The sequence below is a fragment of the Apis florea genome, unplaced genomic scaffold, assembly GCF_048593485.1.
Source record: "Apis florea isolate Af1SG1 unplaced genomic scaffold, ASM4859348v1 contig_3325_pilon, whole genome shotgun sequence".
Classification (NCBI taxonomy): domain Eukaryota; kingdom Metazoa; phylum Arthropoda; class Insecta; order Hymenoptera; family Apidae; genus Apis; species Apis florea.
Genome location: NW_028256738.1, coordinates 342,695 through 357,158, shown reverse-complemented (window position 1 = coordinate 357,158; position 14,464 = coordinate 342,695). Strand labels below are relative to the sequence as shown.

Below are 14,464 nucleotides of genomic sequence, written 5' to 3'. Positions count from 1 at the left end.
CTCTGAAGATTCGAAAGATTCGTTTCGCGTGCGATACGAAAGTAAACTCGTCGATCGGTTGCCACGAATTTTCAACAAGTCGCGAGGAAAGGAAAATTGTCCAAAAACCCGACGTAAATTTTTCCACTCGAACAAATTTTTGGAAAATCATCGGCGATCCACTCTCGGCGTTGAAATATTATTCGTTATACACGAATCGGTCGATCGATTACGACGATCGATTATTAAATTATCCAGTTTCCACAAAACGAACCAACCCCTCTCTCTCTCTCTCTCTCTCTCTCTCCCCTCGTCGGAAAGATATTATTGATGCAGGTGGCGTCGATGTATGCAGATCAAGACGCGAGATAGAGAGAGTGCGCGTGCAAACACATCAACGCATGGGGGGAGCGCGCGCACAAGCACGTTAGACACCTGGGTAATTGCGTTACATAGGTGGTGCATGTAGCGAGGCAGGCCACGTTCGATAAGTCGCGGCGAAGGGCTTGTGAATATTTACGCCCTGTTTACGCCGAGCTTATACCCAGAAATCCTCGAGTATAATTCATAATTCGCTGTTTCTGGGTGGATCGACTTTTCCCACGGCGAGCGTTTATATCTGGTTGCGCCTTTAAATGGAAACGCGACGCGGTTCGGCTCCCGGTGGGATGAAAGCTCGACCCGGCGCGCCTCGCTGCTCCGCCGGTCAATTCAGGTCGCGCGGCTATTTTATTCCTTCACGGCCTTTTTTTGCATCGGAAAATGTATGAAAAATTCGCAAAGAAATGGGAAAAACTTTAGCCGTCCCCTCTATTAAGCTCTCGTGCTTCGTTACAAAGAAATGGGTTAATCCAAGAAATAACGGCCCTTCCTCTCCTTATTTATTATGTATCCCCTCCTTCCGTTTATTGTCCACGGCTATCTCCTACGTAACGTGCAACTTCCAAGCTCTTAAAGCTTCTTTAAAGCTCCCCAAACCGAGTCGAGTCGTTGCTTGAAAATTGTAAAACTGATGTACGTGCCTTATCTCGTTACATTGGAATCACGGTTACTTATTAAACAACTCGTTACTTGAAAATTGTAAAACTGATATATACGTGTCTTATCTCGTCACATTGGAATCAAATTTACTTTATTAAACGTCTGACCGTTTATTTCCCGTTCGTTTAAAGTTGAACGAGCTCTTCGACGATTTCCAATATCTTCAAACAGATAGAAGACAATTTTTTCAAATGTGTAAAGAACGTACGTACGTACTCCACCCTCGACCAACGATTAATTAAATATACACGCTTGTACGTAGATCCGTTGTTTGTTCGTGTCGATAATTGCGATGCTAATTACATTTCACAGAAGGAGCGAGTACGGACTGCCAGAGGCAGGTGCCGTTCGATAAATCGCGTCAAAGGCCGGGAATATTCATGCCCTATTTATCCGTGGATTTATTTAAAAGTCGTATCGACGACTCGCATCGAGGGAAGAGAATAGAACGCCTTAAAATTCAAACGATTTATTCCTCTTCTTAATTCTCCTCTTAATCGCGAGAATGATTCGTTCGACGTTAATCGATCCCAAGATTCCTTCTTTTCCAACATTTTTCTAATCAACGCGAAAATTCCCCTTCCCTTCGAATCGCGCGAATTATTTACCCGAGCACGCTTCCGCGTTGTTCCACGATTCCGTGTTTAGATAGAGACGCGTCAAAGAACACCTTTTCAAGAAGAAAATAATTGTATTGCGCGTATGACGAACGAGCGAGAGAACGGCAAGTCTCTTTGAGCGTGCTCGCGTCAAAAGGGAGGAAACGTTTGCAGGGACGTTTATCGCAAACTCGCTCCAAAACCGTTCACCCGTACAAAGAGCAATCGTTCGAACCTCGTGGATAAGAGAGAGGAAGGTTGCGCGTGTCGAACGTTCAACCGTGCTTCGACCGGTGTTTCAACACAGTTTTGCTACCGTAAAAACTCTGTCCAACCTTCCTTCCCTTTTTACACCAGCCGATACACCGTGCCTCCAACACGATTTCGCCATCCTCTTCTATTTCTTATCCCATCGTGCAGCGATCATCCTGCGTCCTCTGCCACTTAAATCCGACCGGTTTACAAGCGATGAATCGGCTAACAGCGAGAATTATTGGTATTCGGATCGCGTAACAACCTCGCGAAAACGAGCAATTTTATCTATTTATCGCGTCGAAACGACTGGTGATTCGACGAGGAGATTGAACGATCTAAAATCGTTCAAAAGTCTCGTAACCTGTCGGATGGATGCGATAACTTAGATAGAACAATTTAGAAGCAGGGATCGATCGATCGGCGTTGATAAATTTCCTGTTATTTTTTCGAACTTTTCTCTCATTGTCCTCTTGTCAATAAGAATCGTGGATTATAAAAGTCGGATGCATCTGTTCCACGCGGATATCGAAAGTATCCGATAACGTAGCGAAAAAGCAAGTCGAGGGAGGGGAGGAGCAACGATTTTAATTTTACGCTGGTTGCGCATGCTGCCTGAATTCACGATATGATATGGTTTTCAAAATCTAGCCAACAATAGTCGGAATCAGATTCGTTGTCAATCTCCTGTTCACCCTCGGGCAGCTATAATATACGTAGGGATTGTGCCTCCCCCAATTCGACGTTAAAACACTCCGTGTTGCTAGATGTAAAGCACGCTTTAAAGAGGACCTGTCGATCCTTCCATCGATCCTTCATGTTCAATTCTCTCGCGTTACAATTGCTCGAATTCGATGAGTGAACGAGAGTTGAACTCGATTACCCGGTTCGTGGATGCCTCGTAAATAATGCTTCCAAGTTCACCAGGGAAAAACCGCGTGAAAATTCTCCTTTCTTCCTTCCTTTTAACGATCCAGCTCATAGATAAATAATAGGCAACGCCTCGATGAACGTTTTTCACCGTTTTCCAAAGCGGGATCGTAACTTTGCCGCGGTTCAGTGATCGTCGATAAAAGGAAAAGACGAAGATTGGGAATTTTGTTTAATAAAGAGAGATCTTTCTTCAAAAGATGGTATTTCAAAGGGTGGCCAGTTTGAGAAAGTTTTTCGTTTCGCGCGAAAAGGATTAACTTGGTCGGGTTGATGGATCGATCTTTCCCGGAGCCATAGCTCAAATGCATAGCTTTAACCTGTTGTACGTGTAGCCAGGTGTAACTACTTGTGGGTCGCCATTAAACTTACATTCTTTTCATCGGGATCGAATACCAGACGCGATATAAATAGCGTTTTCCTTTGTGAAAGAAATTTATCGCAGCTTCGTCGATACGTACGAGGTCCTAAATTAAAGCATCGAGCGCCGATCGAACAAACCGATGATGCTCAGAACCGCAAAAACATCCTATCTTTTTCGATGGAGACTGGATCAAAGCCAAAGTGTACTTGACGCGTCTCTGAACCATCGTATATTCTCAACTTCCTATCAATTCTCTCGTCGAGCTGCTTCAACGTGTAAGTATGAATTTTTAACGACTTATTAGTTATTTATCTGTTCCAGTATCGGCTTACTGTGTCCTTAATATTAATGAAAAAAAAAAACACTTTTGATCCATCGTATGAGCGTTCTAAGAAGAGAATTATTCCTTCACTTCCACATTTATCTTGAAAAATATTGTTTTTTTTATATATTGAGCAATAGTATCATCGAACGGCATTACATTTTTCTTCCATTCATATCTATACGAATGACATAGATATATAATATTAATTGAATATCTTTTCTGGACATTATCTTTATATTACATTGTGATAATTCTTTTTGATGAACCGAACGTCACATTTACTAAAAATCTCCTTTTTAGTACTTTCGATACATCGAGAACGACAACGTTAAGTAATCCGTTATTTTTCTGTGATAATTATTTCACGCGTGGCAACCGAGAACTTTTGAATGTGAAACTTAAATTCGTACACGACGATAAATAATTTCGTGAGAATTTTTCACGAAAAGGAAACAATTCTAATTTAAAGTTTTTCGATTTATGAGTCGGTGGAACCCCCTTTTAGAACTTCCACGGTTAAGGAAATTAAGTAACGCGGTATCCACTATGATTATCGATCGAAACCAACAACGACTTTGTACATACGTTCTTACGTATCTCGCTATTAAAGAATAATCGATTCAAGTGTAAAATTAACGCGAAGACATTTGTCGGCAACTTTGATCTTATATTCCAGGTTAAGCATCGTTTATCGAGGTAAATGGCAAAAAGATACGCAGTGACGACGATTTTTCTTTTCACTGGGTGATCCGTTTTAATCTCTTTCACTTTTTTATTAGTATCGAAAGCTTGCTTAATACTCTTCGAGTAAATTCTTCTGTTAAATTCTTGCTTCAACAACGTGTGATTGATCTGCGATCAATCAATGATATGGGATCTATCCTTCTCTTCAAAATCATTCCTGTCGACTGTTTTATCGTGCTTGTTTTTTCGATCGCTTGTAAATTCCAAGAATTTTCCTTTCCTAATAACGCTATATTGATTTTTTTTTTTTGATAAATCAAATAATTAAGCGTTTGTTTCTTCGTCACGTCTCCTCTTTACACGTATTATTCTCGTTCTCGATATTTTATCCATTATATCTATTTATTTTGTTCGAATTCTTCGTTGAATTTATTCCGCGAATAAAGAATAATAATAATAATAATAATAATAATAATAATAATAAAAAACGGTGGAATTTTAAGAATTACGTCAAAATATCGCACCAACGTGAAAACGACTATGCAAAGAGCGTAACGAGAGGAATTTGAGAGATAAAAATATGCAGGAATTTTACCATGGAGGAAATTTAAGTAACGAGAATAAAGCGCAAAAAAACTGCGCTTTAAAAGTTGATGGGTATGACATAAATTGCCGATGCGAAAATGCATCGCGATACGTAACTGTAAACTGATATCTATCGCTCGTATCGACGGTGTCGAATATTCGGGAATAAAGATATCCAACCATAATCAGGAAATGAGGATTGATATTCGCGATATATAAATGGGCTAGTTTTCCCATTTACAAAGATAAATATCCTTTTTTCTTTTTTTTTTTTTTCTCGCGAACAGATGAAATTTTCCCTGGATAATGTCATTCGGATGATCAATGATCGACAGACATGGGAATTGCGGAGGAACTCGTTCTTCTAACCCGTTTACCTTTTCCCCAAGTAACACTTTCGTTGCGGAAAACTCGTCTCCACGACACTCGAACCCCCATCGATATTGATTTCCTCGGAACGTTGTTTGTTCCTGTTTCCTTTTTTTGCGCGCCCTTAGAGCCGCCCAGAACTTCTTCTCTGTTACTTTGTTGCCACGTCCGACAAATCATCAACTTCGTCGAGATGACAAATTTTTTAATTTTCGTGTTTCGTACGACGAGGAGAGAAAGGGCGGTGGGTCGGTCGAAAAGCTCTCGAATCGTGGAAAAATATGAGATGCGAAAACGTGGCTCGTGAAGCCGAAACCTTTCCGTGGAGAATCACCGCGTGTAACGCGGGACGGTTAAACGCGGCGCGTGCAAAATACGACAATAAAGTATAACTACGATGATCTGAAGCGTCGCGAAAAAATTTTTTTATAAAAATATATTTCACCGACAACTCGGCCCCGAGTGGCTGGCCATAACCCAACTCTACCACTGTGGACTCGGCTCGCAGTGGAACCACTCGACGAGGGTCGAATACGATACGGCTAATTTCCATTTCTGTTGATCAAACGCAAATTTCGTTTAAAAAAAGGAGGAAAAAGCACATCCCTTTAGTGGAGAGAGAAAGCAAAAATTCGTCCAATTAAACAAAGTATATACGCGATTTTAGTTAACAACGTTTCAACAACGTAAATGCATCGCGCATACGTCTGGATTTAACATTTCTATCGGGGAATCGAGACGGATGAGAGAACAGGGCAAAAAGCAATTTAATTCTTTCTCCTTTTCTCCCATCGGATACGTTATTAATAGGCGCTTTCTTCCAGAGAAATGGATCACGAGATTTCATCGCCTCGAGAATTACGACCGATAAAAATCAGGCAGCAACCACCGGCATATCACTTATTACGGTATCCATTTCTCTATCTCTCTTCGTTTCCAAATTACTCGTTACTCCCGTAGCGAAGAAAAGTAACACGAATTTCTTAATACGAAGGGACAAAGTTAAACTGGATTTTCGAAATTTCCAAGTTCGAAAAATAATTGGCAGGATGAAAAGGAGAGAGAGTCGCGTAATCGGCTCGACTCTTCTCGAAAGTTGGGCCGTTCCAGAAGAAGGAAACTCGAGTTGGAAAAAAGTTGGTAAGATGGGTTGCTGCTGCATTTTGGATCTCGCACAATAGAGCGAGAATGAAGAAATTGATGTGGAAGGAATGCGGCCACTTCCTCGGAAACCGTTGAAAGTCGTGTACGCGAAAACGCGTCATCCCGCGGATGATTAACGATCGCGGAATTAATTTGGAGCAACGAGGACAGAACAAATACTTGGGAGGATTAAGCGTCTTTGTTTTTCCGTATCAGAATTCCGTATGAAATATGTATAAAGCGTGTCCCGGTTACGAGCGGCGACCGAATTACAACAAGCGGCGGCAGTCTTCAAGATCGGGGATTAATCAAATGCGGTCGTTTAATCAAATCGAACCGCCCTAGTCTACCAACCCGACCCGATTTCCCTCCCTCCACCACCAGATATCTTCCGTATAATAATATCGGCAAACGAGATTTCGTATCTGTTTTCCCTCCCGCAAATTAATCCTCGATGCAACAGTCGGAAATGGAAAAAAAAGAAAAAGGAAGAAGGAATGAATCTAGATTCGTTCGTAGCGGCTTCCCCGATATTTCTAGCGGGCGGGGAATGGTCGAGTGTGTCGGCGGAAATTCGAGGACGAACAAACGCGACCCGATTACGATCGAAAGGTTAACAAGAAGATTCGCAAACCGTTTCGACGATTCGGGTCACGGCGAAGGATAGGGTTCAAAGGGAATCGTGTGTATATATATGTATATATATATATATATATATCTCGGGTCAAGGAGGGCCGAGGTTGCCGGCCAATTAATTAGTCATTTCTTTGACGAGGATTCTCGTAATTCGAGGTGTTCCCTTTGCCGCGATACAAGTAGTAATAACGGGACTTCTTCGAATTGCAGCACCCACCACGAGAGCCCACTGAGAAGAGAATCGTATATCGAAGAAAGGAAACGAGGTCGAGTCGAATAAAACAGGAGTGCAGGCCGGCCGACCTTCTGGTCCGGCGGTTCCTGGCTTTCCTCGTTTCCGGCCAAGTTCCACTGGAAACGCGATCAAATATCCTTTATTATTTATACACGAGACACACGAGATAATTATGTAAATCTTCTTATCGAATTAAAACCCGTTTCGTTTTTTCGAAAATCGATCGATCGATCGGTCGATATATTCTTGAATTTTTCGTCTTCTTTCGAGAAGTCGAGTTATCGAATTCTATTTTCTCTGTATTTCGACAAATAGACACCGTGCATTATCTTTGACATTTCAAAAATTTCTGTCCAATATTAATTAACGATAAATACGAGTTTTCGTTCGCCTAATAATAATCACAGTACAATTTTGTGCATCCATATTCGCAATTATATTATGTTATTGTAAGCTAATGTGTATTCCGTTCATTCGTGTCACGAGCATTATTTGATCATTGATTTAATAAATAAATAAATAATCATCGATAGGCCAGTGTTTCGCGATACAAAATATCAAATCGTGAAACGATTCGATCCGATATAGAATGTTTAGATTCGTACCATTCGTAGTCATTATTGAAGCGAACATGACACCCGAATTTATTTCCAATAATGAAATTTTGTCGAATAATTAATTATTTGGTCCGGTTGGGGGAGGGAGGAGGGAGGGGTAGAGCCGAGAAATCAAACCGTTCCGTAATTTAATCGAATCAGACACGTTATCGGGACGTTCTTTTAAATCGTGCCCTCGTCTGACTAATGGGATCGCCACGCGAAAATATGCGCATACGTTTTCATGTTTCCTATCTATCGAAATAGGGAGAGACGCGCGATCAACTCGATTTCTCTTTTGCAACTCGTGCCGAATATTAAGTTCGAGATTCGAACCAATAACTCCCCATCTATCTTTCTCATCCTGTTCCTTGAACGATCGATCGAAGAGATCGAATCGATCTGGAAAATATATACGTTTCAAAGGTGTAAATTTTAATCGGAATCACCGATGGATATATATATATATATATATGAAGAAACAGAGGCGAAACTTGAGGCGAGCGTGAAAAAATACACTCGGATTCGAGCCATCTTGCGATCAATTAATCGCAAGTAAATATCCGATCGACACCGATATTTATCTCTGCACGTCACCTGTGCTGCTACTTACTTCAGATTTTCTCGCGTAAAGTCGGGTTACTCTTATCTTCCGTTCGAGCTTCCCCCAGGGATAGGGGATCGTTTTTTACGAGAGACGCGCTCGACTAACAACGAGACAGCCACGGTGGTTTCGGGATGGCGCGGATGACAAAGAAGAAAAAGGGGGGAAAGTTTGGTCGCTCGATCAATGACCAAAAAATGCCCAAATCGCGATATAAGGATAAAAGGGGGGAGGGGAGGGGAGGGGAGGGGATTCGAAAGCACTTGGAATTTATTCGAAAGCAACCTCGTTACGGTGCGGCTGGCAAAGTAGGTCGCATGAAAATAGCAAGGACGTTTAAAAGCGCCTCACCGTGCGATTTAACGTCAATGGGCCACTTCTCGTTCCCCTCTTTTCTTTTTCTCTCCGTGGGCTGTGCGACTCCTTTTTCTCGGCCGCAGCCCGCTGCTCTCCCTCTCTCTCTCTCTCCCCCTTTTCCCTTCCATGCGTTTTCTTCCTTTTTGCGGGTTGAGTCGCGACATTTAAGCTAGGAGTCGTAGAACGACGAACGTAGGCGAGCTCTTGGAAAAATCTTTCGACTCGCTTTGGACTCGAGCGAGCGAGCGTGCAACCAGGAGCGGGCGGGCGGGCGAGCGAGCGAGCGAGCTTTGTGCCCGCCGTTCTCTTTTTCCTCGGTGTAGGATTCCTTCTTGACGGGTTGTCGCCTTCTATTCCGCACGACGCTTTCGCGCCTTGCGACGTTTCTCCTCCCCTTTTCCATCGCGCCTTTTTCACTTTAACGCGATCTTCTTAAGTTTCCTCTTCGATCCACTGCGACGCTTCTAAGACGAATCACGACCGATATCGGGGGCAATCTAATCTCGATCGATTTAAAAAAAAAAAAAAAGAAAGAAAAGGAAAAAAACCTTAACCCTGCTTCGATTAAACATCAACGTTGAGGATTGAACGTTGATTTGTTTTTCGAAAATTATCGAATTCGGTCGAACGAAAGGAACGAACTGATTATTATTCTCGCCACTGACGAGACGGATCGAGAGAGGGAAGGAACACGGGATGTTCACCCTTGACCTTGGAGAGAAAGGAAGAGAGAGAGATAGAGGGTAGAAAAAGGCCGACGAAACTCTGATCGAATCTTTCATTACCAACACTTTATGAACACGTACGCGATATTTCGCCACCGAGGAATTCCGTGTAGGGAGGGTATATAAATGACTTCCACCCTGAAACTTACTCCGTTATAGTAGACTTGGCTATAGACGCGGCGGGATAACCTTCAATCGTGGCCAACCTCGATCGAACTTCATCCCGTGCGGGGACCGAAATTCCCGCAGACATCGATTCCGTAGACGACAACGTCGACCACCAATCCCTCGCGCGTGCCCTGCCAAGTACCGTTGTCTTCATTAACCGAGACTCGAAAGCCCAGATTTGAAAGAACCGAACTTTTCGAGTTTCAGTAATAGGAAATTGCGTTGAACGGTGATTGTTACAATCGCATCAATTTTATTCGAAGAACGCGTAACATTCGTCTAAAAGAGGAATGAATATTGATCGAACTTAAAATATCGAATAGACAGACGGGAGAAAAAATTTACAGAGGTTGGTAGGGGAAAACGTTCGAATTGGTCGAAGATATCGATCGAAGAAACAATCTCGAAAGAAATATTTCCAGAAATATTCCAAAGTGAAATACCCGATGATTGAAATGACCATCGATCGATTCGACGTTTGTTCGAGCACGGTCCGGTTACGAGGGGAAAGATTGATGCGCGACGTTGTTAGAAGTATTATTTTAGAAATATCACAGGTCGTTCGATCGGTCGTTTGAAAATCGGATCGGTCGTTATTTCGGTGTATTTCCTCGCGAAAGAAACTGAGAATAGGAAAAGAGACGAGGTGGTTGGAGAGTTGAGTTCCGGTTGAAAACAGGCCACTCGATTTACGCGGTTGTATCGCCACTTAAATTACCACCGCGTTGAACTCGCGCGTCGATAAACCGTCGTTGTTGAATTAATAACTGATCCTAATTGAATTAATAATCCGCTCATCCCTCTACGGAAATTGTAATAGGTGAACGGTGGCTAACAAAATACGGCCAAGCTATACGTACAGTTATTGGTTCCCTGTTCAATTATTGACTTCCCTTCTATTCCATTCCTCCCAGCTTTCGCCGTTGGAATGTTCTATTAAACCATTGACAAAACGAGTGTTTAAAAAAAAAAAAAAAAAAAAAAAAAGGAATACATTTCCCGATACTAAAAATGTATATTCTTTGCCCCATTGTTCCCCGTATTCGGTCAATTAACGATCATAACCGAAACGATAAAAATACACTCTACAATACTCGGTTCAAATGTTTTTTTTTTTTTTTTTTTTTTAAATATCGCGGGCTATAGAAAAATTGAAACCGAGTCTGTACTCGCGATATTTTCACGATTTATAATTGTACCACGAATATCCCCTCTTTTCCTCCCAAAGAGAAACAAACTCGAACAGAATGGAAAAAGTAGGAAGAAGGAAAGACAAATCCTTCGCCCGAACGAAAACGCGCGATCGAAGGGATCGCGACTGTTTACGAATCGACTTTACGAGGTGGCGAGCCTACGTCAACAAGGAACGATTCTCTGCTCCGAGCAGAATGATGGTCTTGTTGACATCACTTGCTCGACCATCCTTGTCAAATTCTCAACGAAGAATCGAAGAGGAGAACCGTGTATAATAACCGAAGAAAGATATTTTCTCGTTCGTAAAAGAACGACGCGAATTCCTCGTCTCGTTCAACTTTCGTCAAACGATTGGCCGGATAAATTTGATTGATACTCACCGCTTCTGCCCGTTGGCGTGGGCGCGGACGTGGATCTGCCGGTCGGTTCCGGGATCGGGAATATCAGGTCGCAACATTCCCTTTCCGGGAATTCGCTCGCGCGAGTGCACCTGCAGCAGCAAAAGAGTAGGACGAGGGCAGCGGCGACGCTCGTGAGCAGCGTGGAGCGCGCGAGCAGCGTGCCGACGACACGTGACATGACTCGTCCCATCGGATCGACGTGGCACACCATCGAGGACGGCCTGCTGCCCTTCACCCTTTCCTCTTCGACGCTCTCAACGGCCACCGGTCGACCGGTCGGACGACTGAGACGAATCCCGCGGCGGCGTCCGCGCGACATTCTCTCGTCGTCCGTCTCATCGTGCGACGTCTCCTCCACCTTCGATCCGATCCAACCAGGCCCAACGCTCGTCCTTCTATCCACACCGCTCGATTCCACCCGATGATCCACCTCTCTTCTTCTCCCTTCTACCACCTTCTCCTCTTCCTTCTTTCTCGAGAGAGAAAGAGAGAGAGAGAGAGAGAGAAAAGTAACACGCGCACACTTTATACTTGAAGATTCTATTCCCGAAACACTTTTCTCGCGGTTTCCCGACGAGACCGAGAAATGCCACCGATCCGACCAAACAACTCCCGACTCATAACGAACTCGTAACAACGGCTCGAACAGGCGTAGTAACCGCGTTCGACGCACCGAACATCCTCTTCAACCCGATCGCGGATGAAGAAGAATCGTCGTCGTCGATCGATCGATCGATCACTCGCGAACCAAACCGTCACGGATCCTGGACGGCGTCGAAATTACTGAACGAAAACCCGCACCAAACTCTCCTCTCCTCTTGCGATTCTACGCGGCGATTCCAACGCGATGTATAAAAGCGTCGCGGCAGCCTCGAGTTAGGACGACGGGTGGGTGGTGAGCGTGGTTGCAGAAAACGATGCGGCAAAAGTCGCGCACCACTCTCTCGGCCCTCGTGTCGCGTTTCGAACACACTTGCCGCGCGCGTGCTCGCCAACCGAGCGTGCCTTCGAGCCGAGACCGCGTCGCCACGGCGTCCCGACGCCCAATGACGGCCGCACCGCGTTCGCCGCGCGACTACCACCGCCCCTCTCCCCACTCCCCTCCCCCCCCAACCTTACACACGATAGTTTCTGCGCCAAAGTGTGCGCCGTTCCGAATCCTCCGAGAGAACCACGTTTCTCCTCCCGTCCCTCCTCCCTCTGCGTGTCCTTGCACGCGACCCAAGTGCTCGCCCTCGAGTGCGCTCGTGTGTGCGCACACCCTCTTCTCTCCGTGGTAACGCATCGTTCCCCCTCCCCCCGGAGAACGCACACCTGCTCCGTTAATCCCACGCGTACCCGAATCTCCCCCTCGTGGCTACTACTACGTTGGCTCTTCTGCGTTTACCTCTAACCGATCCAAATTTCCTTCTTCCACTCTCGGCTTCCCTTTTTTCGACGGATGAGGAGGGAAGAAAGATACCGAATCGAAGGATATCCTCGTTCGTCGCGCGGGCTATCGAGTCAATAGTAGTAGTAGACGCGTCGCGTGTTTCTTCCTCGTAAGTTCGACTCGAACCGATATCGGTGTCCGTAGTTATTTGGCCGGCGTGCAGCACATGGCTGTGTATCGAGCACGTACAGCGTTGGCGGTGTGTGCGGGTCGTGCCGTACGTGTCGATGTAACACGATTCCAGTTCGTGGAAACGACAACGTCCGAGCGGATCCGAGGTATTCCGAGCGAAGGAACATCCCCTGGCTGGGGGAGAGAGAGGGTGGCCAGGTGGGCGAGCAGCCACCAACGACCCTCGTTTCCTCGTACGCGCCATCGTTCCTGACCTCGTTTCGCTCCGTTTGTCGAGGTCGGTTACGCGGAAATGTCATCCCTCTCCTCGCAGCGGTCCATCCTTGAAAATCGGCTTAACCGTCGTTTTACCTTCATCCGTTCATCTTCTACCGATAAGCTCGGAAAGAAATTTAACGAACGCAGAACACTTTTGTTCGATAGTTTGGGAGATACACGGTCGTCTCTGAATTTCCGGGCTGATACACAAGCACAGCTAGCTGCCTGCCACTTGTTCGCGGCCAACTTTCTATTTCCCTGATGAAGTTAAAACACGTTTATGCCACGTAGCGTAGAACCAATCAACGGAAGGTTGTGAAAGTTTCATCGTTGCAGAAGCAACTTGAATCGCGTTGAAAATTTCACCGGTCCATCATCGGTGAGCAGCTCTCCTCATCTTGCCCCTCTTAATAAACGATGACGTGTGCGTGCGTACGAATAAATATTTCCAGTAGAATGTTCGAAATAACATTGGACGAGATGATTTTTGTCGAAAGCGTAGATCGTCGTGTTATCGTCGTGTTAGCGAACGTTATCAATTAGGAAGGATGATTACCGGAATTCATGAACGACCAGTGGACGACGAGATGCGGCGCATAATGCCGGGGCAAACAGTATTATTAATTCTCATCGCGACGCTTCGAAAATCCGATATTCAAGTCCACCGGGGGAAAAATGTAGCCGACAGCAGGTCATCCGCATAATCGCGATTCGATTGGCCACGTTAAATAGAGCCAACCTAATATTGACGTGTAATATTAATCGAGTTTTATACGCCCGCACAATGTAATTATTTCGTTGGATCGTAAAATAACGCTCGTACTGTCGCACAGTTTGTTTAATCCAACGATTTCTTTCGCGAATGTTATCGCGAGGAAAAACCGATTTAAAGGTAAAGGAAGATATATGAATGGAAGGCGAGAGAGCGTACGTGTCGGTAAATTGCACGATGTTGCTAGATTTCCAAGGATTTTACTGACCAAGCCGAATCGGTGCTGGAGCCAGTGGTATAAGCGCGCCACTGGTCAGGCGAGACGTAGATACGTTCGATGTAGTGGTAGAAGTAAGTGAATAGTCGAACGGGCCATGTACGAGAACCCGAGTCAGCAATTATGCGAATAATCAATTGCCAAGAAGGAAAGCACGTAAAAAGAACCTTATTCCGCGTTAATTGCCGTGTAATTCGTAGAAAAAGTAACGAGTCCACGCGAAAGTCGGGAAGAAAACTTGAGATTTGTTCGAGTAGAAGAAGCTGAACGCTCGTTCTTGGGAGTTGTTAAGAAGATTCGATTGTTTAAGACCGTGAACAATCGTTACGAGATTCGAGGTTCTTCGGATATTTGTTTCCATCGCGCTTCGAATTATAAAACGGAGGAGTAACCTCGAAGAAGTTTCAAAGGTCGGATGACGACGATCACGCGATACGATCGTATAATTCTGACGTAAGAAGTTGTT

The 14,464-nt window shown here is 44.6% G+C and overlaps 1 protein-coding gene and 1 long non-coding RNA gene across 4 annotated transcripts in view; one reads left to right on the top strand and one right to left on the bottom strand.

The window, feature by feature from the left end:
- Gfrl (Glial cell line-derived neurotrophic family receptor-like) overlaps positions 1-11,866 on the bottom strand; it is a 231,788-nt gene extending 219,922 nt beyond the window's left edge. The window contains exon 1 of the mRNA XM_086911537.1: positions 11,167-11,866. Within this exon, the coding sequence (XP_086767663.1) occupies positions 11,167-11,506 (340 nt within the window). The 5' untranslated portion in view covers positions 11,507-11,866. The remainder of the gene's footprint in view (positions 1-11,166) is intronic.
- LOC147657071 (uncharacterized) overlaps positions 1-14,464 on the top strand; it is a 125,921-nt gene that overhangs the window by 72,783 nt on the left and 38,674 nt on the right. The window lies entirely within an intron of this gene.